Source organism: Taudactylus pleione, unplaced genomic scaffold (assembly GCF_031769625.1).
Source record: "Taudactylus pleione unplaced genomic scaffold, aTauple2 ptg000289l, whole genome shotgun sequence".
NCBI classification, from domain to species: Eukaryota; Metazoa; Chordata; class Amphibia; order Anura; family Myobatrachidae; genus Taudactylus; species Taudactylus pleione.
In genome coordinates, this window is record NW_028284691.1 from 4,016,773 (window position 1) to 4,039,889 (window position 23,117).

At 44.2% G+C, this 23,117-nt stretch overlaps 1 protein-coding gene and 1 long non-coding RNA gene across 4 annotated transcripts in view; one reads left to right on the top strand and one right to left on the bottom strand.

The window, feature by feature from the left end:
- The window catches only part of IQSEC1 (IQ motif and Sec7 domain ArfGEF 1), a 135,026-nt gene that overhangs the window by 82,139 nt on the left and 29,770 nt on the right, over window positions 1-23,117 (bottom strand). For all 3 annotated transcript variants that reach the window (XM_088482469.1, XM_088482468.1, XM_088482470.1), the window contains exons 2-3: window positions 16,147-16,426; window positions 9,920-11,178 (exon numbers count right to left, since the gene is read on the bottom strand). In XM_088482469.1, the coding sequence (XP_088338595.1) occupies window positions 9,920-11,178; window positions 16,147-16,426 (1,539 nt within the window). The remainder of the gene's footprint in view (window positions 1-9,919; window positions 11,179-16,146; window positions 16,427-23,117) is intronic.
- Window positions 205-16,643, top strand: LOC148511942 (uncharacterized). The gene is made up of 3 exons (XR_015880207.1): window positions 205-283; window positions 701-856; window positions 16,162-16,643. It is a non-coding gene; the product is annotated as an uncharacterized LOC148511942 (long non-coding RNA).

Here is a 23,117-nt window from a genome sequence, read left to right on the forward strand (position 1 = left end):
GGCTGTGCACTGCAGTGGGGTGGGGGCAGGCTGCTGCCTGATGAGCACAGACTTCTCAGATCACTGGCTGAGAGATTCCGAGGAGACATCTGTCATCAGGCAGCAGCCCCACCCCCACCCCCACCCCAGTGTTCACTGCTGCTTATACTCTCCAACTTATCTCCCGCCCAGCAGCAGCTGCCTACTGCTCTACAGTGAAGAAGAGTGACACAGGCAGCCACACCGCGGCGCAGTCGTCAGAGCCAGACAGAGGAGCCAGCTGAACTTGTAAAAAAGACAGAAGGTGGTCCTGGGCTTTCCCTTTCCAGTTGTGTGTGGGTAGGGGTGAGGGGTGTTACAAAATGTGGAATATGGTAAGGGTTCAGGAGCACAGAGTGGGCTAGGGTTGGGGAGCATAGTGTGGGATAGGTTGCACAGTGTGGGGTTGTGGTTAGGGGTCACAGTGTTGGATAGGGATCACAGTGTGGGGTTGGAGTTAGGGAGCACAGTGTGGGGTTGGGGAGCATAGTGTGAGATAGGGTGCACAGTATGGGGTTGGGGTTAGGGAGCACTGCAAGAAATAGGGATCACAGTGTGGGGTTGGAGAGCATAGTGTGGGGTTGGGGAGCACAGTGTCGGTTAGGGAGCACAATGTGGGGTTGGGGTTAGGGATATATGTGTGTGTGTGCAAAAGAAGTAATACCATCCCCTTGCTTTTCAGGTTAGGTCCTTTGTGAATCATGCCAATGGAGTCAAGTCAGCACGAGAGGCAAGAGAGAATCCGGTGCTTGGCAAGCTGAGGAGCGGTGCTGACCCTTGCGGGGTAAGGGCCGACGCAGAGGGTACTCTTCTGTGCCCACCAAGGTCAGCAGAGCAGGTGAGGTTCCAGTGGGACACCCTTTCCTCATATAGCTATCAGATTTTACTTCACAGTTTTGGGGGGTTTTTTTGGAGAAAAGCCGGGGCCGCTTGCTTCTCTTTGCCCCCCAGCCTGAAAGTTGCCAGCCAGCTCCTGCTGGGAGGTAACGGGATTGGCAAACTAGACATGGGCAAGTGCATCTATAGACACAATAGCACGGTTGCAGGATGCCAATTACAGACGGAGAAATTGCACCTGCTATAGGACTGGTGCAAGCTTCAATGGTGCAACTGATGGTGCGTCTACAGGTGGATTAGCACCGCTGCAAGTGGGCAGCTCAGAATCTGTCCCAGCATTAGCATAATGACGCAAATGTGTCCGCACTACTGAATCAGGCCCATATAGATAAGTACCTTACACTAAGGTTTCCCCTGAGACTTTTCACATATTATTTTTCTTTTGATCTTTGTATTGATAAGTGAAGAATTCACATGCACTTAGAGCTAGGTCTCACACATGCACTTAGAGCTAGGTCTCACACATGCACTTAGAGCTAGGTCTCACACATGCACTTAGAGCTAGGTCTCACACATGCACTTAGAGCTAGGTCTCACACATGCACTTAGAGCTAGGTCTCACACATGCACTTAGAGCTAGGTCTCACACATGCACTTAGAGCTAGGTCTCACACATGCACTTAGAGCTAGGTCTCACACATGCACTTAGAGCTAGGTCTCACACATGCACTTAGAGCTAGGTCTCACACATGCACTTAGAGCTAGGTCTCACACATGTACCTAGAGCTAGGTCTCACACATGCACTTAGAGCTAGGTTGCTAAATTGGAAAAGTTCCTAAATCCAAGAAAACATAAATTTTCACAAGATTTAGGGATCTACTCCCACTATACCAGCTTTCTCCCACTATACCAGCTTTCTCCTACTATATCAGCTTTCTCCCAATATACCAGATTTCTCCCACTATACCAGCTTTCTCCTACTATATCAGCTTTCTCCCAATATACCAGATTTCTCCTACTATACCAGATTTCTCCTACTATACCAGATTTCTCCTACTATACCAGCTTTCTCCTACTATACCAGCTTTCTCCCACTATACCAGATTTCATCTACTATACCAGCATTCTCCTACTATACCAGCTTTCTCCCACTATACCAGATATTTCCTACTATACCAGCTTGCTCCCACTATACCAGCTTTCATCTACTATACCAGCATTCTCCTACTATACCAGCTTTCTCCCACTATACCAGATTTCTCCTACTATACCAGCTTGCTCCCACTATACCAGCTTTCATCTACTATACCAACGTTCTCCTACTATACCAGCTCTCTCCTACTATACCAGATTTCTCCTACTATACCAGATTTCTCCTACTATACCAGCTTTCATCTACTATACCAGCTTTCTCCTACTATACCAGCTTTCTCCTACTATACTAGCTTTCTCCCACTATACTAGCTTTCTCCCACTATACTAGCTTTCTCCCACTATACTAGCTTTCTCCCACTATACCAGCTTTCTCCCACTATACCAGCATTCTCCTACTATACCAGTTTTCATCTACTATACCAGCGTTTTCCTACTATACCAGCTTTCGCCTACTATACCAGATTTCAAAGCTACAGATGTGTCCTCAAACACTGTGGCTTTAGTGGCACCAAACAGCCTCTCATGGCGCACAAGGTTCTAGGTGACTTGGCCATGCTGAGCGTCTTTCTCGCTAAAAAATGTGTGTCTTAATCGCATAAATAAAATAACTGCAAGCAACAAAACTACTTTGCTAGATTACACTGATAGATTTGATGTCCAACATTTGTACGCCTGTGTGGGCTAAGGACCTGATTCAGACCCGGACCCTAAGAAGCGTTCGCTCGTAGCTGGCCAATGTTTACATTCTGCACATGCATCGCAGTGCGCATGCGTGAACCAGTGCAAAAGTTCAGGAAACATTCGCTTGCTGCGTATAGACTGCCCAGCAGAGTGAGTGACGGGAGAAGCAGTTTGTGGGTGGTGACAGGGGCAGGCCACTAGAAACGGGGGAGTGGAGGTGCGAACGCAGGCGTGGCTGAGCGTCTCAACGCTGTTGTAGAGGCGTGCATATATTATAGGCAGCATCATAGTACATGTCACCTGGCTGTATTTCACACTGAAGTGCTCGCAGTGCTTGCTGTAGGGTATAGTCAACCACAAGCGCTGCGATCGCATTCGGTTACCCGATGTACCAATGGTTGCATACACTTCCTGGAGATGACGTGCACAAGTGGGTGTCTTAAGACAGGTTGGTGGGCGTCTGCATACACAAAGCGATCACACGCCAAGACATAGTGGGCGTGCTTATGCCTTGCCGTGCGATCACCTGTCTTGCTGGGTGTGTGCTGAATTAGCATACGGTGGGTGCGAGCGTGAACATCTAGCAAGCAGGTCTGAATGAGCTCCTGAGAGCCTAATTTAGCAAGGAATTGCATTTGCAAAGCTGCACGCAGGCTATAGATATATGATGTATGCACGCAGGCAGCTTTGCAAATGCGATCCTTGCAATTATGGTAATGCAGCAGGAGGCATCACACCTCCTGCTGCATTACGTATCCGAGCTGTGTTGTCCAGCGCAGCATCGGATACTCTGCGGACCAACGGCCGACTGCGTGACCCATGGGGTCCCGCAGCCGGCTGCTGCAGATTAGAGTAAGAGCCTAGGAAATCTCCGGCAGCTGACAGAGATCCTGGCCTCTTCCCTCCCCCCCCCAACTGCAGCGACACGCCTCCGTTTCAGGAAATGAAGGCCATCTCCGCCCCCTCCCCGCCCACAAATGGCAACAGACTGTCAATCACTGACAGTCTGCTGGCAGTCTGCGTGCAGGATCGCAGGCCCGTTCTGCACTTGTGTGCACTGCTGAATTAGGCCCTGTGTCTGAATCTGTGTACATAGTGCAACGATGCAGCAACTGCAGCTTTTTTCCATTGTGTTTCATCTACGACTTTATAAGTGTTTAAAACTAATTCCTGTGCTGTTAAAGTCGCAGCCCAGTGTCTCTAGTACACACGGTGTTGTTACTTAGCATCTGCACATCTGCAGCTGGAATTATTTAGTAATAAATATTGCTCTGCTATTTGTATGTGTAGTTCTGGCTTGCTCTGATTCCTCTTCAGAAGGCATAAATCTTTATATTTTACTATAATCTATATGTAGGATAGCCTGTCACCAAGCCTACACTGGGTTTTTATTAAATCAAAAAGAAAAAAAATGGTAGAGATGAGCGATTCGGTTTTGACTCTATTCTTTTTGCCAAATTAGCGCAAGCTCGGATTTATCTTATTGGCTGTACAACACATGAGAGCCGGACAGCCAATATATTGCTGTTTTTAGATCCAAACCTAACCGAGTACAACCAAACTGCTCATCTCTAAAAAATGTGTTTCATTGTGACCTGTAGTTAGCCCAGAGAGCTTGTCATTTTGTACATTCACAAACTGATAACTGAACTTGAAAGTGGAGTCCAGCATACACAGCCCTATCTTCCAATCTATCTCTTTACGTCACAGCTGTACTGCTACGTGGTATTGTGGATGTCAGAAAGCACACTGTGTACATGTAGCTTTTATTCCTTTTATATGTATATATGTTATTCATATATATTATAATGGAAGTAACCATTATTAGAACAAAGCATAATACTTAGGCACCAACTCTAGTTACATACAACTGAACACACAAGGGCATAACTAGGGGTAAATTTACTAAGAGTCGAGATTGGTCGAGTTTTGTTTTTTTAAACTCGATTAGCATCGGCAAAACTCGGGGGGAGTTTTTCGTTTTTAGTTTTGCAAATTTACTAAGAAGTGAGTTTAGCTGAAAGTTAGTTTTTCGATGGTGAAGCAAATCGAGATATCTCTCCTGAGTTGCAAGTGAAGATGAAATTACTCACTCGAGACTGCAGTATTTACTCTCTGCAAACCTCTCCCGAGCTAGCAGCCTGCACGTATCAGTGAAATAAGTGCTTGCTGCTTGTGTGTTAGGACCTGTAAAAAAAGGGTTACATTTTATTTTAAAAAATGACGTGAGGTCGCCCTCAAAGGACTAACAAGCCCCGGACTTGTCAGCCTGTCCTGGTTCTTAAAATTACAGGGAACCATAGCGGTCAGGGATGATGCTGCGGCTGGGGGGCCCGGTGAAAGGGCTCCCCTGGCTGTGGCATCAGTCCCCTGCTAGAAAGGGTCCAGAGCTGGTTTTAAATATATGGTGAACCTCACGCAAATATTTTATCCATATATTTAAAACCAGGTCTGGCCCTGCTGCCTGGTGCTGGTTCTTAAATTACAGTGGAACCCTACACATTTTTTCCCTGTAATTTTAAGAACCAGGACAGGCTGACAAGTCCGGGGCTGGATAGTCTTTTTGGGGGAGACCTCACTTCATTTTTTTTTTAAATAATTAACAATAATTTAACAAGTTAAAAAAAAAAACAGACACAAATCACAATGATTTGTGTATGTTTCAGCCAAACTTGCAGATCTGGAGGTGAGTGTTTAAAACGTCAATTTGGCAGAGAGTTTGCTGTCATCTCACCCGAGATTCTCATCTCGATTCTTGGTAAATTTGCGAGATGTATCTTTTAGGTGAAAAGTACTTCAGAGTTTGGCCGATGGCGAGAAGATTCGAGTTTGCTAACTCTCCCGAGTTTTGTGAGTGAGATGAGAGAAATCTCTCTGTAACTCACCCGACTTTGTCTTTAGTAAATTTGTGAGATGAAAAACATGCCTCATCTCACCCGAGATTGTCATCTCGACCAAACTCGATTCTTAGTAAATTTACCCCCTTTAGCCACAGAAGTACATGTAACATGGGGTTCTGCCCTGGAGTAAAAAAAAATATCTTAAAATACAAATATAACTGTTTACTGTGTTCAGTTACCCTGATGCCCTGATTGGAGTATACCTTTTGTTTACTGGTTTCTATGCTGTACTCTATGCCGTGTCATTTGTCGATATGCTCAGTGTTTTGTTTCAATGAAAACATTAAAAACATAAAATCATACCTCCCAAACATATCAATTTGATTTAATAGTATATCTGACACCACTAACTAAATAATCATTGGGACCAACAATTGACTTGGAAATACATGTTTGGCCAAGGTTGATAATGTAGAGATAATTCCTATAATGACTGCTAGAGAAATGGGTTACATGTCATGAGTAGCAGTACTGCGACATATTCAAGAACAAAATGTTGAACTGCAGCAGTGGAATTAATGTTATATATTTTTATTGTAATATAAAGTCTAAAATCATGTGTATCGACTTGCTCTCTTCGCAATAGCTCATCTATAAAACAGGTATAAGCTAGTGCTACAGCAGGTATAATATCTATAGAAAGAAACACAGCATATCTACTTGCTCATTAATACCTCCCAACTACCACAACCCAGGAGTGAGAGTGTTTGCCCCCACTGTCGGGAAACTGAGAGGTCTATCCTGGCTAATCAGGGTGCATCAGGTGTGCCTGACAATTCAAGGATTTTTTTAAGTGAAGTGGTTTGTAGCAAGGCCCAATTTGGGGGTACTTTGCATGAAACACAGAGCATACACTCTGCATTCCTACGGGGGCAATGTGTGACACTGGCCACACAGGACAGGGCACACCATAGGGACCATCAGGAGATACAGTTTTTCTCCCAGGGTCCCAGATAAAGTTTGGTTTACTTGCTATACCTCTTGCTTATTCAATACCAACTCCAAGCTACAGTATCCATATTGTGGAAAACAACTGTACTTTATTTTGTCGATTCTATTAACTGTTTGCATCCTTCATTTTAAAAAGATGAATTTAGAAAGACTGTGCTTTGTTAGGTACTGATCCAGGTAATCGGATTTTTTTGCCATCATTGAGAGGGAAGGGGTATGAAGTAACCGATTCATATCCCGACGCCAACAGCCCCAAGGGAGAAGATCCCGACAGGGCAGGTAAGTACTCTGGGTTTTATTCAGAGGCGGCTGTACGGTCTACGACCGCATGGCCGCCTCGAAGTTTGTCCAGTGCGCATGCGCACGAGGGAGCCGGCTCCTACGTGCGCATGCGTGAGACCCGCTACGACCGACAGCGCTGGTCGTAGCGGGTCTCTTTCCAAAGGGGGCGAGCTGTCGATGTTGATTGACAGCTCGCCCCATTTGGAAGGCGGGCCGGGGGGTGACAGCCCAAACGGAGGCGTTCCCATGAGAACGCCTACCGTTTGGGAGAGGCCCCACTGACATCACTAGTGATGTCAGTGGAGAGCTTCCGGCTCTGACAGAGCCAGAAGCTCTCCGGGGCTTACGACAAGTGAGACCCTACCCTAGGGTCTCGTCGTAAGCCCCGATGGTCGCGATGGTCTTTGACCATTGCGACCATCACCCTAGCGGTCGTTAGAGCTGTGGGTGTAAACCCACAGCCTAACGACCGAAACAGAGGCTGGCGGTCAGGATGCAAGCGGCCGCCGAGTTTCTGAGCGACCGCTTGCATCCTTCGACCGCCTCTGAATGAGGGCCTCTATCCGTACCCCTCACCCCCCTCTAACCCTACCTTAGTGGTTCCTAACCCTAACCACCCCCCAGGGATGCATAACCCTAACTCCCCCTTACCGCTCCCTAAACCTAACCCTCCCGGGGGTGTGCCTGACCCTAACCTCCCCCCGGTTGTGCCTAACCCCCCCAAACCTGGCCCTAACCCCACTACGCTCCCTATACTTAACACCCCCCCGAGGCTAATGCATAGGGCACCCCGGACTTACCTCGTCCTTCGGCGTTCTGGCATCAGGATTAAGATAGGCGTCGGTATTTCTATGCCTATCTTAACTCCCTTGTTGGGATTCCGACGTTGGTATTGAGACCGACAGCAACTACATCCCATTGCCAGTAGTGAAAGGCATTATGCTCCTTCGGGTGGTAGAAGTTTGTGGCACTGGACTTTTTATTGTATAGATTTGGTAAAACTACTCGCTGAATGTAATAGATGACAAAGATGAACCTGATATTTTAGGGGATTTTCTGTGAACAATTGGTATGAGCCTGAAAGCTTTAATATTTTGTTACCTTGTCATACATATGTTTTCACATTCTCTATTATTATATTTAATCTTTTATCTACCCCTCTAACACATCATCCGGATAGCTCATCAAAGAGGTGGTTTCTGCTTGTTGTTTAGGAATGTGATTTACTGAAGCCACTGCAGAGTTTGGCCCCCGCAGCTAATGTAATCTGAAGATGGTGATACCCTGTTGTAGCCTATAAAATACATTTCACCAAAATTACCGGCAGAAGCTTTTTCCAGAACCCTCCCTGGCAATGGTCGCCGCACAGGGAAATGCTCAGTAGACCGCGCATGCGCAGGCGTCCCGAAAGAGGAGTGACGAGACAGCTGATGCGTCACTTCATTCTTAACACATCGCAGGGACTGCATGTGAATGTTAATACATTTGGGTGGTATATAATTTCTTATTGCAGTGAATTGCGACGATAAGAAATTACAATTATCAGGCCTGAAACTAATTGATAAATATGCCCCTATCTGTGTCATCTGAATATAGTGGAGGCAGATAATTGTCTAGTCCTAACCAATATTTTAGAGAATACAGCCTATTAATTCACTAATTTATTAGAGGCCTTCTTCAGTACAAAAGATCATTGATTTAAATGCCTAATGGTGCATACTCACGGTACTATCTGTACCACCAACGACTTGAAGGATATCTTTCAGTGAAGTCATCCTGCCACATCTCTGAACAGGCAAATTTGGCAATATCGTACAAGTTGGCCTGCATGCATGGATGATGATATCTTTATCGTCCATGCGGGAACGCGCATCGTTGGTCGTTGACAGGTTGGTAAGTACATATAAATGAACAATATGAACAATAACGATTTGAACTATATTGTTATCATTCATATTGTTCAGTTTTATCGTTCTGTGCGAACGCACCTTAAGTTTTCTTTATTTTACAATCTGATCTAGTGGAATTCTAAAGGTGCCCATCCACTAGCAGACATGAAAATGACTGCATGATTACAACATTGTAATCGTGCAGTCGTTTGTCAGTCTGCGATGAGCCTGCACTGAATGAGCAGTTGTTCAGTGCAGACTCATCAATCATCTGCAAAGATGCTCAACCTGACGTTATCGTCAGGTTGACCAGCATGTTTGCACGATGATAGATGTCTAAACGACCAGCGGGCATGCGCATCCTTGGTCGTTTTAGACATTTTTGCAAACGATTTGCAAACGATTTATGAACGATTGAACGATCATTATCGTTCAATCGCTCAACTTAATCGTCTAGTAGATGGGCAGCTTAAATCAACATAAAACACAAAAATAAACAATTGCCCAACTACAAGTACCACAAACCAATAAACATTAAAATAATACATTTAATTTTGAATTCACACCACCTCTGTTAAGTACCACTGTGATGTTTATTTGGGGTGGTCCTCCTGAGATTTTTACCTTTACATATAAATCACTGCTCTGTAAAGAAGGAATGGTGGGAGAATGGAGGCTTTTCTTAGAAAAGAGTACTACTCCTACAGTAGTTTAGGTATCCAAGATAACAGGGCAGAAGGTGTGCATTGAACATGCTACATGATTGCATGGTTGCAACTCCTGTCCAGTGTCCACAGTTTATACACATTTTCCAGTTCTGTTGCCCAACGTCAATCCCAGTAGGTTGTCGCTCATTTTCCTCTATCACTGAATGAATAGCATGTGTCCTGAGGAATTACCACACATGTGCTATACAGTGGTAGTATTGAGAAAAGAGGGGGGAGGGGGAAAGGAGTTGTCTCATCCCATTTAAGTAAAAAAACTGATTTCCTAATTAAAAGCCAAACACACAAAGATGGATAGATGGGTTTAGTGTATGTGTCTATATATGTTAAATGGCAGTGAGTTACAGATCTTAAATTAACATAAATACCCTAAATTTGATCGGCAAAGTTCAGAGGGTGATGTACATTAATCACAGTAATTAGAAGTGCAATTGTCACTCTGTATAGATTACATCAGCAAACAGCATCATGTATACTCACTTATTGAAAAGATTCAGCCCGATCCTATAATGCCGTTTCCTGATGACATCATTACTGAATGCGGGTGAATCCCAGCTGTTCCGGGTCTCTTTGTGATACGTCTGTTTGCTTAAGGTCTGCTCCCGAAGACTATCTCTTGAAGACTCTGAGCTACAGTTTATGGTATCATTGGAGTTAGAAGTACTATTTATGCTGTCATTGTCACCATCTGAATAATCAGATTCAGATTTACTCTGTCTGTTGACGGTGCCATTAATTATTAGCTGTGCATCAATAGGCCTTGGCCGATGGCGGCTTTGTTCATCCTCCCTAGTAATTATTTTGGTAGGAATATGGGGGATATGTTTAGGACTTCCTTGCTGACTATGTATCGCTCTTTCATACACATTTTGCCTTTTTATGGATCCTCTTTCAGAACGATCACTAAGGTCTACTGAACTGTCACTGGGTGGTTCAATAGTGAGTAAAGGGAGATGGTCTATTCTTGATCTGTGGTCCTGGCAGTCCAGTGATGGGGTGCTTCGACAGCTGGTGTCAGTATCTAACTTATCGTCCTTGTGTGTCATGGACCAATACTCTTGAGAAGAGTTCCTTGATCTAAGTCTCAAATCTGATTCAGTGCTGGATGGCCTGTCCACGGACTGGGATAGAGGAAGAGGAGGAGAGAGTTCTTCCTCATCAATATAGAGCGTGACATCGCTATAAGATGCAGTCATTTCATCGAGTTTCCTGTGATCTAGATTATGTGCTGGTTTAATTTGACTACAGCTACTTCTTTCCAGTTCCCGACCTCTAACTTTTTCAGAGGCTTGTACCTCATCTGCATGTAAACTACGGCAATTTAAAGCATCATCAATGGATTCGGCAAGGGATTTAACTTGCCTGGAGAAGGCATCCTCCAGTTCTGTGATAGCGTCAGCAAAGTCACTGGACGCCGCAGGAGATTTTAGCGATGTCTGCTCGCTAAGATCCCCACAATCAGATTGTACAATACGGTGTCCTAGCTTTGCCCCATCATTAGACAGCGACACCTGCTTTCCTTCAAAATAGGAACTGTGGACTTTCTCTGGTCCTTCAAAGGAGAACTGCATTCTCATATTGGACAACACAATCCGTCTGGACATGCGGTTTTCTGACATGGAACTTCGAAGCCTCTCGAAATTCTTGTTCATCTGATATTGCCGAAACGCTGTTTGTATAGTGCGCGCAGCATGTCTGGTTACGAGACGGCCTCCATATTTGCGCTCCAGCATTTCCACCTAAAAAGAAACACAGAAAAGTGACTGTTGTGCAGTTCAACATCAAAGTCCTATATTCACTTTTTTCTATTTTCAGCCAATATTTATTAAAGTGCACCTGTTGTCTACACAGAACGCAAGCATGTCCATATACGGACGCATCTAGCAAATTTTAGCAAACGGCGCGTGTGCCAAAATGAACATAGGCATCTTTGCATATCTCCGAAGCATTCTGAGTTAGACAGATTTCGTCATATCTCGCTATACATGAAATGAGCAATTCAGAGTGTCAACTGGGCATCAGCTGGGCACATTAACTCTTTCATGGGAGTGTCATGGACATGTAGAAAGAGTTGAGTCCAGTGGCAGCTCCAGGGGTGGGGCTCTAGACCGGTCCAAAATTCAAATATGGGAGCCACACCAACTGCCACCCCAATGCTGCCAAACATCACTGGCAGTTGGGGTGGCTCTCCTATATGGATTTTGGACCACGATGCTGTCCCACCTCTGGAGACACCATTGGTTGAGTCCTATTCTGAGTCATGCGTATGATGAGGGGATGCCCCTTTCAGATGAATCGCTTGCATCCAGCACAAGGTACTTGTAAGTGCCATTACTAGTGATGACAGTTTAGCTGGTGGACAGAAAACAATGGGGCAGCTCAATGTGCATGCATTAAGATGAATGTATGGTCGTATTAGCAGTCTGTGGCCAAAATATGCACATTCTGAATGCGGCTGCATATGGACCTACCTGGAAGTGACTCATAATCAGGTCACATGGTCGAACCAGTACAGCTGAGAGTGCAAACTATTCACTTTTTGTGAACCAGTGTTCAAATAGACACTAAGGGATGGATTAAAGGATCCCCTTTAGAATGTAAGCTCTCACGAGCAGGGACCTCTTCCCTCATGTGCTTCTCTTTACATTGTTTTCTACTCTTTACTCCCCATTAGGGCACCTAACACGTGACTGCCAACTCCCGGCTGCTTAATGTGAGTGCTTTAATCGCTATTGCAGCAATGTATATAAATCATGTCCTTGTCCTGCACTGTAATGTACTGTAAGTTACTTGTTTCCTGTTCACTTATTAGCTCTATGTACTATGTCTAAGGGGCTGCAGAACATTTGTGGTGCCAGATAAATAAAGGATAATAATAATAATTGCCTTGGAGCTGTAACAAATTACTGAATTAGTGAATCAATAGATTGTAATCATTTGAATATTGGGTCAGCCTACAAAATGGTTGCCTTTTTGATGTCACTGCATTAACATAAAAATTGGTTTAGCCCACCAAATGGGTGATGGAAAATAATTTGCATTGTGCAATGAAGTGTGAATTTAATACAATGAATGAACAGACATGCATGCTAGAATGCCATTAGTAAAAGGTGAGAATTTACAGTATTGCATATGTGAAACAAATTATATGAGTGCTGCCTTATTGCCTGGGTTCTTGATGCCACTGTGAAAAAAAGAGCAAGTGCCAAATAGCGTGGCAAATGTGATTAACTCCTTCATGTTGAGGGTTTTCTCAGTCCTGTGCTGAACCCATTTTTTAATATCAAAATAGCTATATTTTTTTATGCAGTATCACACCTTGTTTTTATAAGCAAATATTGAAGTTTTACATCAAATAAAATTTTACCAAAATTGTCAAGATAAAAATAATAGTTTTTTTTATAGGAAATTTCAAAGAAAAGAAACAACAATTTTTTTTCAAGAAACACCACAAATATATACTCCTGTTTTAGTAATAATCCACTTTAACAACATTTGCAAACAGCAGGAATTTTATGATTAGATTTTCACAACAAAATGTGCACTTGAAAATGTAACTTGTCCATATTGGTAAGGAGACACATTTGATGTATGTGTGCCCACATGTGTAGGTGCCGGTGGTAGGGCCATGTTTGGAAAACACTTGTTCTATAGTCCAGGGCCGGTGATCACAGGTGTACACCAGACAATAACAGCTAGGTAAGCATATCCCCACATATGTTTTTGCCCATATGGTAGAGATAGGGGAACTTTTCATGCCCAACTCGATTATGGAAAACTTGTGTTTCCCATAGTGCAGCGTGATATTGTCTGGTAATCAGTGGTGATCACAGGACAATAGGTATTAGAGGGCCCCATCATTTGAAAGAGATGTATCCCCTAGTTCTAATGTGTATGCCCCTTAATTTTTGGAAGCCAGGTGTCCCACATATTTGTAGGTGCTTTAGTTGGGAAGATATAGGGACATAATGTCCCTACCCCCATTCTAAGACACTTTTTTATTTTCACACAGAACTCAGCCCAGTGTCTGCCTGCTACTCCCCACTAGCAGCCAGTACAAGTGAGGAGCAGGTATGGGTTTTTGGCTATTTTTTTTGCAAAGGGTGGAGCCTTCTTCACTGCGGACGAGAGGGACTCGTCGTTTGCAGTTTTAATAAATATGGGAGGATGAGACCCACTCTTCATCCTTAACTGAGGGCTTAAGTCGTCACTTGAAAGTGAATTAGGAAAACAAAGATATCTGTTTATGGTGTAGCTGGATTATTACTATGGACATAAATAGTTTGTGGAATGTCTGCAGAAGCCAGGAAGAGTATACTAATGATTTATAGAAACAACATATCAGGTCTGTAAAACACTTTTAAAATTTCACCAATATTTTTTTTAAATTAATTTCAATGTGGATCACATGAACCACTGATGTCTTACACAAATAAATACATTGCACAGTACAGGTGAGTGCATAATGCTGACCAAATGAGATAGCTAGAATTGAAGGAGAACTAGGGACTTATACTGAGTTGGACATAAACTGCGTCTTATAATCTGAAACGTAACTTATTTCTGTGACAAAGGTAACCCCTTTGAATTTCATCCTTATGTAAAGAGCCGGTATAAGTATTGGCAAATGAGGTGCATTATCCTAGCAACAACATTTATAGTGGATGGCAGTGGGACTACTGTGGAGGGAAGGCTAGGTAAAAGGCAATACAACATACTTACCTACTCTCCCAAAATGGCCGGGAGCCTCCCGAAAATCAGGTGTTGCACCCGACCACCCAGAAGACCAGGCAAGCCTCCCGGAACCGGCTGCCGCCGGCCCGCCGTGGCCGTCCGCAACCCCCATGGCCGCCCACTTCCTGAGCAAAAGTGGACAGTCCGGGGAGGGCGATGATACGGAGGGGGCAACCTAAAAGTCGGTAAAGGTGGGTGCACACCGCACAGATATATCTGCAGATCGAGTGATCTGCAGATATCTCTGCATATTATGATGGTCGTTCGTACACACTGAACGGCCATCATCTGCTTTTGGCCGTGGGTCCCGGTGACCGGAGGGGACGGATCCCGCCCCCTTCCCCGTGGCCTCTGCTGCATGTACACACTGGGCCTGATTCAGCGCTCGCAAGCGGGTCGATGGTGGGGTACTGCGCGCGCATGTGCAAGCCCCGGAGCGAGAGAGAAATTCTCTCGCTCCAGGACTCACTACAAAAGGGGCGGCTGTCGATGTTGATCGACAGCTCACCCCGAAGGAACGCCTGCTGTTTGTGGGAGGCACCACTGACATCACCAGTGATGTCAGTGGAGAGCTTTCTTCTCTGTTAGAGCAGGAAGCTCTCTGGGGCTTGCGATGGACGAGACCCTACCACAAGGGTCTCGTCGCAAGCCCCGATGGTCGCGATGGTATCGACCATCGCGACCATCACCTGGCCGCCCGCAAAAGCTGTGGGTGGTCACCCACAGCTTAGCGAGCAGCCAGGAGGCCGCAACAACAACAAAAAAAACCGCCCTGATTCAGAACGAGTGCTCTTAAAGAGCGTCCGGCTCTGAATCAGGCCCACTGCCCGTTGGACAGATATGTCTGCAGATATATCTGCCACCGGCTGTGCAGCACAACCAATGCGATACGTCTGTGAACGACGTCGTTCACAGACATATTGCTGGTACACACTTCCCGACAGGCACCAGATATATTGGCTGATCAAATGATCGGCCAATATATCTGTCAGTGTGTACCCAGCTTAAGTATGCAATACAGTAGTAGTAAATCTATGAATGCAAGAATACAGACCTTGGTAGCAGAATTTATCAGAAAGGGATGTATTTTAGGGATACTGTAAAAGTTAATTTGGCTGGATTAGGTCAATGACTGCTTGTGAATCTGGAAGATGTATTTTATGTTTAACATTGGCTCAAAGTGAAACTAAGGAAATTACCTTCCTTATCTGAGACACATTCATGAGAATAAATCCAGCTAGATGCAATTTTTACACATTGACAAACCCATGTGTGCTGTTGGGGCCTATTTAAAAGGCTTAAACAGATTAAGTTACTAATATTTATGAGCTATGTACAAAAGCAGAAGTATTTTGCCCCACATGCAATTTGCATCCTGTCTCTAGTAGAAATAACTTGTATACCTGAAGCTATTCTTAGCCAGGCCTTTGGCTGTATACAGACTACCATCTGTCTACTGCACAACAGCCAAACACTAATCCAAATTTGAGCTTTGTGAATAATAATACACAATATTATGCATTAAGAATGTGAACCATGAACACTTACGGCAGTGATAGACAACCTGATACACTTCAGGGGCCGCACTGGGTGGGACCTCTAACTTTCAAAAACTACTAAGTTGTCACTACCAGTACAAGGAAAACATAAGCAATTGGACTTAAATGCATCGAATTTTTGATTTGTTTCAAAGTCAACATTGCGTGCAATATTCATTATGCTGCAGGGAAGTTTTATTACCAGTTCAGAAATTTGCCTTTATATGATTTTATATGCTGTTAAAATAAACAATAAACAAAGTACAAGGTATCATCTATAACTTTCACAAGCGTTGGTTTATTAGCAGCCGTGTGTATGAGCCCTCGTATATACTTTTATAAGAGCTGAATAGATTAGAAAACAGAATTGTTAGTGTACTGAATGTCATTCGTGTACTTTCCCCTATATAGCATCACTTGTTAATTGTGTATTACCTGCTTGTCCTGTAGGTCTGAAGACAGCTCATAGCTCTCGGACAGTGATCTAGAGCGTTTAATGGCTTCCTCCTCAGCTTGCTTGCGCAGAATAGACGTGGAATGCTGTAGTTTTGGCCTTCGTGACCGTTGTCCCGGGGAAACAGAATAAATCCCGTAGGAAGGATGGTCGTACTGGTCAGGACTTATGGATGAGCTATGAGTAATTGCTCCTTGGTGGTAACTTGATGAGCTGTCTAAGGAAGCACCTGTTTCACTTCCAGGGACCTCCCCTTCAACACTAGGTAAAAATAAATAAAACAGGCAACCTTAAGTCTCAGTAACAACGGGATTGCTCCCTTTATAATCATACATGACAAGCAGCTTAAGCATAAACAGCCCTTAGAAATCCCAAACAAAGCTTTGGAATTTTTACATCTAATCTGTTTATCACTGTCTGGTTTGATCAGAATAAATGTCCCCACACTTTTACCACCAGAGACTAGTTTTTAAGGGGTCTAGTTACTAAGCAGTGTTATGGGGGGTATCCACTTAGCGATTTAAACAAGCGATTGCACAATAACGATGTGCTCTCGTTTGTATATCGCTAAGTGGATACCCCCCATTAGGAGACAGAGTGAAAAGTGATAAGTCTGTGATAAAGTGCCAGCCAATCAGCTCCCAACTGTCATTTTTCAAACAGCCTGTGAGATGGCAGTTGGGAGCTGATTGTCTGGCACCTTATCACTTTTCACTCTGTCTCCTAACACTACTTAGTAAATAGACCCCTGTATAACTTAAGAATTTCAAGCGGGAAAAATCAACATCTCACCTGATACATTAATATGATGTAAAATGCATTTCTCATTTCACTTCTCTGTCAAATGAAATAACTTTCACACATACACAGAATGGATTGGGTGTGTTAGGAGGCAGTTGTGTAAGTCTTATTCTGAGGTCAAAGTACGAACTACAGCAATGAACTAATAAAAGTTACTACGCTCAAAGCCTTAAGGAAGTACTATCATGAAAATAAATATTTGCAGGACATTCCCAGAAAATAGACGTTTTCGAAGGGGGTGGGGGGGTACCTGCAAATATTAAGGATCCCGCAGGTGTACAATTAATTTTCATCTGCAAATCATACATACCTACTCTGTCGAAAGTTGCGGGAGGCTCCCGAGTTTTTGGGTAACCCTCTGCACCCCCGGTAGAGTAGGTATATCTTCCGCATCCCGCCCTGAAGTGGGCAGGATGGGGAGATTTTACAGGGAATTTTCGGGTCTGCAAGTAGGGGGCGGGGCTAAAATGACGCATACAGTCCGGTCCCTCCCCCCGAAGATGTCAATAGAATCTCCTCCATGGGCTTCTCCCGGGAAGGAGATTTATAAAGTCGGCAAGTATGCTGCAAATGCAAACCCCATAGGTTTCTCTGGGGGCTGCTGTGCTGCTATATTTACCAACTCTGGAATACGAAGCTAGAACCCGATAGGATAACGCCATCTCCAGAGGGCATTATACTATAGTAGCCTATGGGCTACAATTTTGCAAAATCTTCAAGAGAGCAATCCTCCAGATCCCTATCTGCCGGCCCCTGGTTACGCCTGCCGACGGCCGCGCATGTGTATTGGCACAGAATGATGCGCACATTTTATGGAGAATATTTGGACATTCACATGAGTCTCTGCCCCAATGGAGCTTACAATCTATATTCCCTACCACTGGCTCACACACATACACATTAGGGCTATTTTTTTGTTGGGAGCCAATTAACCTACCAGTATATTTTTGGAGTGTGGGAGGAAACCGGAGCACCCAGAGGAAACCCACACAAGCACAGGGAGAAAATACAAATTTCACACAGGTAGGTACATTGCTAATTTAGGTGAAAAATATTTATCACATCCACATTAAAAATGCAGCTTGTGATAAATATACCTCTAAAGCCGAGTACACACTGACAGATATATTGATCAGCCACTATATCTGGTGCCCGTTGGCCAGTGTGTACTAGCGATATGTTTGTGAACGACGTCGATCACAGACATATCGTGTTGGATGTGCTGCACAGCCAATGGCAGATATATCTGCAGATATAACTGTCCATCGGGCAGTGTGTAAGGGCAGTCGGCACATGCAGCAGAGGCCACGGGGAGGGGGGCAGGACACGCAGATGATGGTCGTTCAGTGTATGAACAACCATCATCTGCAGATATATCTGTGCAGTGTGTACCCAGCTTAAGGGACAAAAACTACAGTTATACACTGTAGGGACATTTATTCTTGTAAAGCTAGATGCTGGATCATGCTGAAACTATGATCATTTAGTCCACGTTTTAGCACAAGTGTCAATTGAACACAGTTAACTTATTAAACAGAGGTATGTCTTACTGTGCAATAGTTAGCAAAATTTCCTCCAAACCTACTCAAGTGGGAATAAAAAGTTGGACTTATATTTATAACATATACAAGTCAGGAAATATACAATGGATTGTCTTACAATCAGGGCTATATTTCTGGAAAAATAGGTTCAAGAACTGTGGGTGGAGCTACTTGGGGTGGAGCTATTGAAAAACAATTTGATATATATACAGTGGTTGAAGTGGGAATTTTGAAGTGGGGGTATGGAAAATCAAAGATTGTACTTATGTGCGCACCTAAGGAAGTTATACAAGTTGTGTGTCTGAAGGAAGGAGCCACAAATACAGAGAAATTAGTTATCCTCAAAGCCAAAATGACACCTTCAGCAGCATGTGTTACCTGCAGCAGGAGACACTGTAGGCTTTTGTGAGCAGAGTTTTGATGCAGATGTCTTTGTGCAGCCTACTTGTTTCTAATTATTGCTTTTTATACAAGGTGTTTTGTTTTCTGACATAGATTTGTAAGAGATCACACTCATTGATGTTTTGCAAATGTATTTCTGAGGGCGAAGAAGCTATTTGATGCCCTCTTCTGCACATTATTGATCCATTATGGATTACCCTATTACAAAAATGTCTTTCATCCTGAGGTACTGTACTTCATTTATATCCGAATCTTTTCATCTCCATTAATACAGCAGCCTTGGAAATTTAAAAAACAAATGCATCATCACAGTACGGTCGTAGAAAACTTACATCAAAGAATATGGAAGTACAGCTCAATTAAGTACATGGTGACAGCAGGTGGAAGTCACAATCCCTAGGTGACGAGAATTATTTCTGGCACTCACATAGCCTTCCATAAGAAGAATAAATTCAGTAGGTACAAACGTGATCAATGGAGTCAAGGTCCCTGATCAAAGTGTGTGTACGCCATTGAAACGTTGGAATAAGGTTGGATTGGAGACGGGAGGCAGAGTCGACCAGGCCCATGACAGCAGATGAAGCTGCCCTGCTGCGGCACACTGATGAGAAGCCGCTGGCAGAGTTACTGGGTGCAGGGAGAGGGCCGGGCCCCAGAGGCAGCCTGGTCACCGTAGCAGCCACACTCCCTGCACCTACTATAGCTATGCCCCTTGCCTGTGACTGCATGTGCTAAATGGTATAATCCAGCGACACACAAAAAGCCCATACACTACAAAATGCAGTAACACTGTTTATTTAAGTTCATAATGCAAATTAATCTTGTGTATATATATATATATACACATCTACACACACACACACACAAACTTTCCGGTTTATCTTAAATGTTTCCAGCTAAAATGCAACTAAGTGACTTTTCATGACTTTAAAGTAGGAACAGAGATAAGGGTGGAGGCCATGTGTTCCTGTATTACACTGTACACAGCACCCTGCGCTTGTAATAATAGAGATATTAAATGCCAGACTAGAGAATGATAGTAGCTCTGCAAGGCTTCCAGTTCCCCTGAAAACTATCTCAGATTTATGCCTTTCCTCTTGGCTGAATTCTCATTTCTGAGCTAAAGTGCCCGCGGGATTCACACAGCCTGATAATGAAAACTTCAGAAAAATATTTAATTCTTTCATCACTCTCAAGCTACTGAATATATCATTTGTCTCCAAGAAAACATTACGAGGACAGTTAGGATTTCTGTGCACTGACTCTTCCCTGTTGTTGCTTTCACTAGTGGAGACCAGGGACAACTCAACATAAAGTGTAATAATCATTAGAGACAGAGAAAACTTTTTTCTTCCAGCGAACCAAAGAAAATGAATAAAAGCAAAATGATACCTTTAAAATCTAAAGAGCTCTAGGAGACACAAAATACATCGTTATTACATGAAATAAAAACTATCATAGAGTATAATAAAGAGGTGGAACATTGTTACCCAACCAGTGGATTGCTACAGTGTCTATTTATAGCAGCATATTCACCCTCACATTCTCTTTAGAAACATTCATGGATGTTCCAGTTCTTTAATGACCCGTTTCCTACAATACTCACTCTTCACACTCTTCCCATCTTGCACTCTGTGAAGTTGCTGCAGCAATAACTGCTTAGTAACACGTCTCTCCTATCATCAGTCACTAGCATTGGAGAGCCTGTCCTCAGTTAAGTACGCAAGAGATACCTCGTTTTGCACAAAAGCCAGGCTCTGTACTGATATGAGCTAGGTAACAGTTTATATGGTGACATCATGAGACATTTGAGAATTTTAGGCATCATGCCATGGTGGCATCATTCACTCTCTATGGGGGGAATTCTATTAACACGGCTCATTGGATTCCTCCTAGGGGTCTTTACTCAAAAATGGGAAGGGCAAACGGTCTATTTATCAAACTTTTTTGCCCAATATTCATGCGGTAGCAGCTGCCGCCACATGAATATCCCACATTAGGTAGCAGAGCTATATAAACACATATAGGCCCTTATTCAGAGGTGGTCGCAAGAAGCGACCGCTCGTTCTGAATGTGGGCGGCCGCTTGTATTTTTTAGTGCGGCCTCCTGGTCGCTAGCTAAGCCCACAGCTTTAGCGACCGACCAGGTTGATGGTCGCGATGGTCAAGACCATCGCAACCATCGGGGCTTGCGACGAGACCCTCAGGTTGGGTCTCGGCAACCGCAAGCCCCAGGGAGCTTCCTGCTCTGATCGAGCAGGAAGCTCCCCACTGACATCATTGCTGATGTCAGTGGGGCCGCCCACAAAACGGCAGGCGTTCAGTTAGGAACACCTCAGTTTGTGTGGCCGATATCGGGTGGTCGGCCTGATGATCGATCGAGCAGGAAGCTCCCCACTGACATCATTGCTGATGTCAGTGGGGCCGCCCACAAAACGGCAGGCATTCAGTTAGGAACACCTCCGTTTGTGTAGCCGATATCGGGTGGTCGGCCTGATGATTGTATAGATGTGTATCCAGCGTTAGCTATCGGAGATAATGTTGCCTACAAAACGGGGCGAGCTGTCGATCAACATCGACAGCCGTCTCTTTTTTTACTGAGCTCCGGAGCGAGAGAATTTCTCTCTCGCTCTGGGGCTTGCGCACACGCAGTGCGGCCACTGCACGTGCGCAGGTCCTTAACATCGACCCGGTTGCGAGCACTCAGCGCTTGCGGCCGGATCTGGATGAGACCCATAGTGCTGAATAAAGTGGTCCCTAATTTCCTGTATGGGAACGGCGGTCTTCTGTAATTTAACAAGCTCCAAAAAACTTAGCTTTTCGGAAATTATCTCCGATAGCTAACGCTGGATACACATCTATACAATCATCAGGCCGACCACCCGATATCGGCTCATCTCAATGACTGTATAGGTGATAAACGGCTTAAAAACGTTCCTGCAAATGGTCGGATTGGGAGGCCGCATCTTTTGTACTTTTTGCAGTTTAATATTTAAAATGGGCGACCCCCAATCCATTGAAGACACTGAGCTAGATATATGTGTACGAGGGTCACATTAATCAGATAAACGCTTTGTGGATCGTATAGTTTATCTGATCTGCCAATTGATCGATATTAGGTGTACCCAGATATCATTAGCTGATCTTTTCAATGTACGGATAATTATCTGAATGTGAAAAGGGATGTCTTCAGATCCCTCTGCTCCTTCCGACTCTTTCTGTGCATGTGCGCAATCTAAGGTAACGCGTGCAGGAACGCAGCTGGGACACAGAGCCGTAACTAGACTTTTTGGTGCCCTGTGACAAAAAGCGCATTGGCGCCCCCCTAATTTTTCAAAAGGACATAATTCACCCAAAAAAGGGGAATGGCCTCATGGGGAAAGGCCAGGGAAGAGATAGGGGAGGCCAGGAGATGCTGGGGATGAAGTAAGAGGAAACTACAAGTGAGAATGATAATAAACAGAAATTTGACAGGCCCAAACAGCGCCCCCTGACCTGTGGTGCCCTGTGCGATGGCACCGGCTGCACTACCCTAGTTACGGCCCTGCTGGGACAGAACCCAACAGTGTACTCGTCCGCTGGGGCATCTGCTTATCCTGGGATCAAAAGACACAAGTGACAAGCCCCAATATTTAATTTATTATTGCTGCAAATAGCTGTTAATTATAGATGTAAAATTACCAGGGAAAATTTCAGAAGGGTCTTAAATAATAATATGCTAATGTTTCCGGCATTCTATGCCACTTCTGATTATGCACATGGATGCAAAAACAACATTTCATCTTGTAGGGTGAGATATTCAAATGAATACATTAGTGAACATGTCCGTTCACGCATAAACAGCTGCATGCTGTATGGTCCACTCTCTTGATTTTAATGCTCCTGCACCCCTGTGGTTGTTTTATTCAGTTTTTAAACTGCATGAAAATGTCAACACATTGAGTTATATATTCACATCTTACATGGAAGCACTGTGCTGGCCCTCTTATATAAGGGGAAAGATGGCCGAGAGGAGAGTGTTGCGCAATATGTACCTCTACTCAGAGGCCAAGCCCACCCACTCGCATCGAGAGCATGTTATTTACTGACTCTATCTTGGGCGAAGTGAACCAGACAGACAATGTTTTGCAATACAGGTATAGTGTAGAAGACTATATTATATTCTAGCAAAAGTGATTTCTTCATTGCCTCAGGGCTGGATTAAGGGG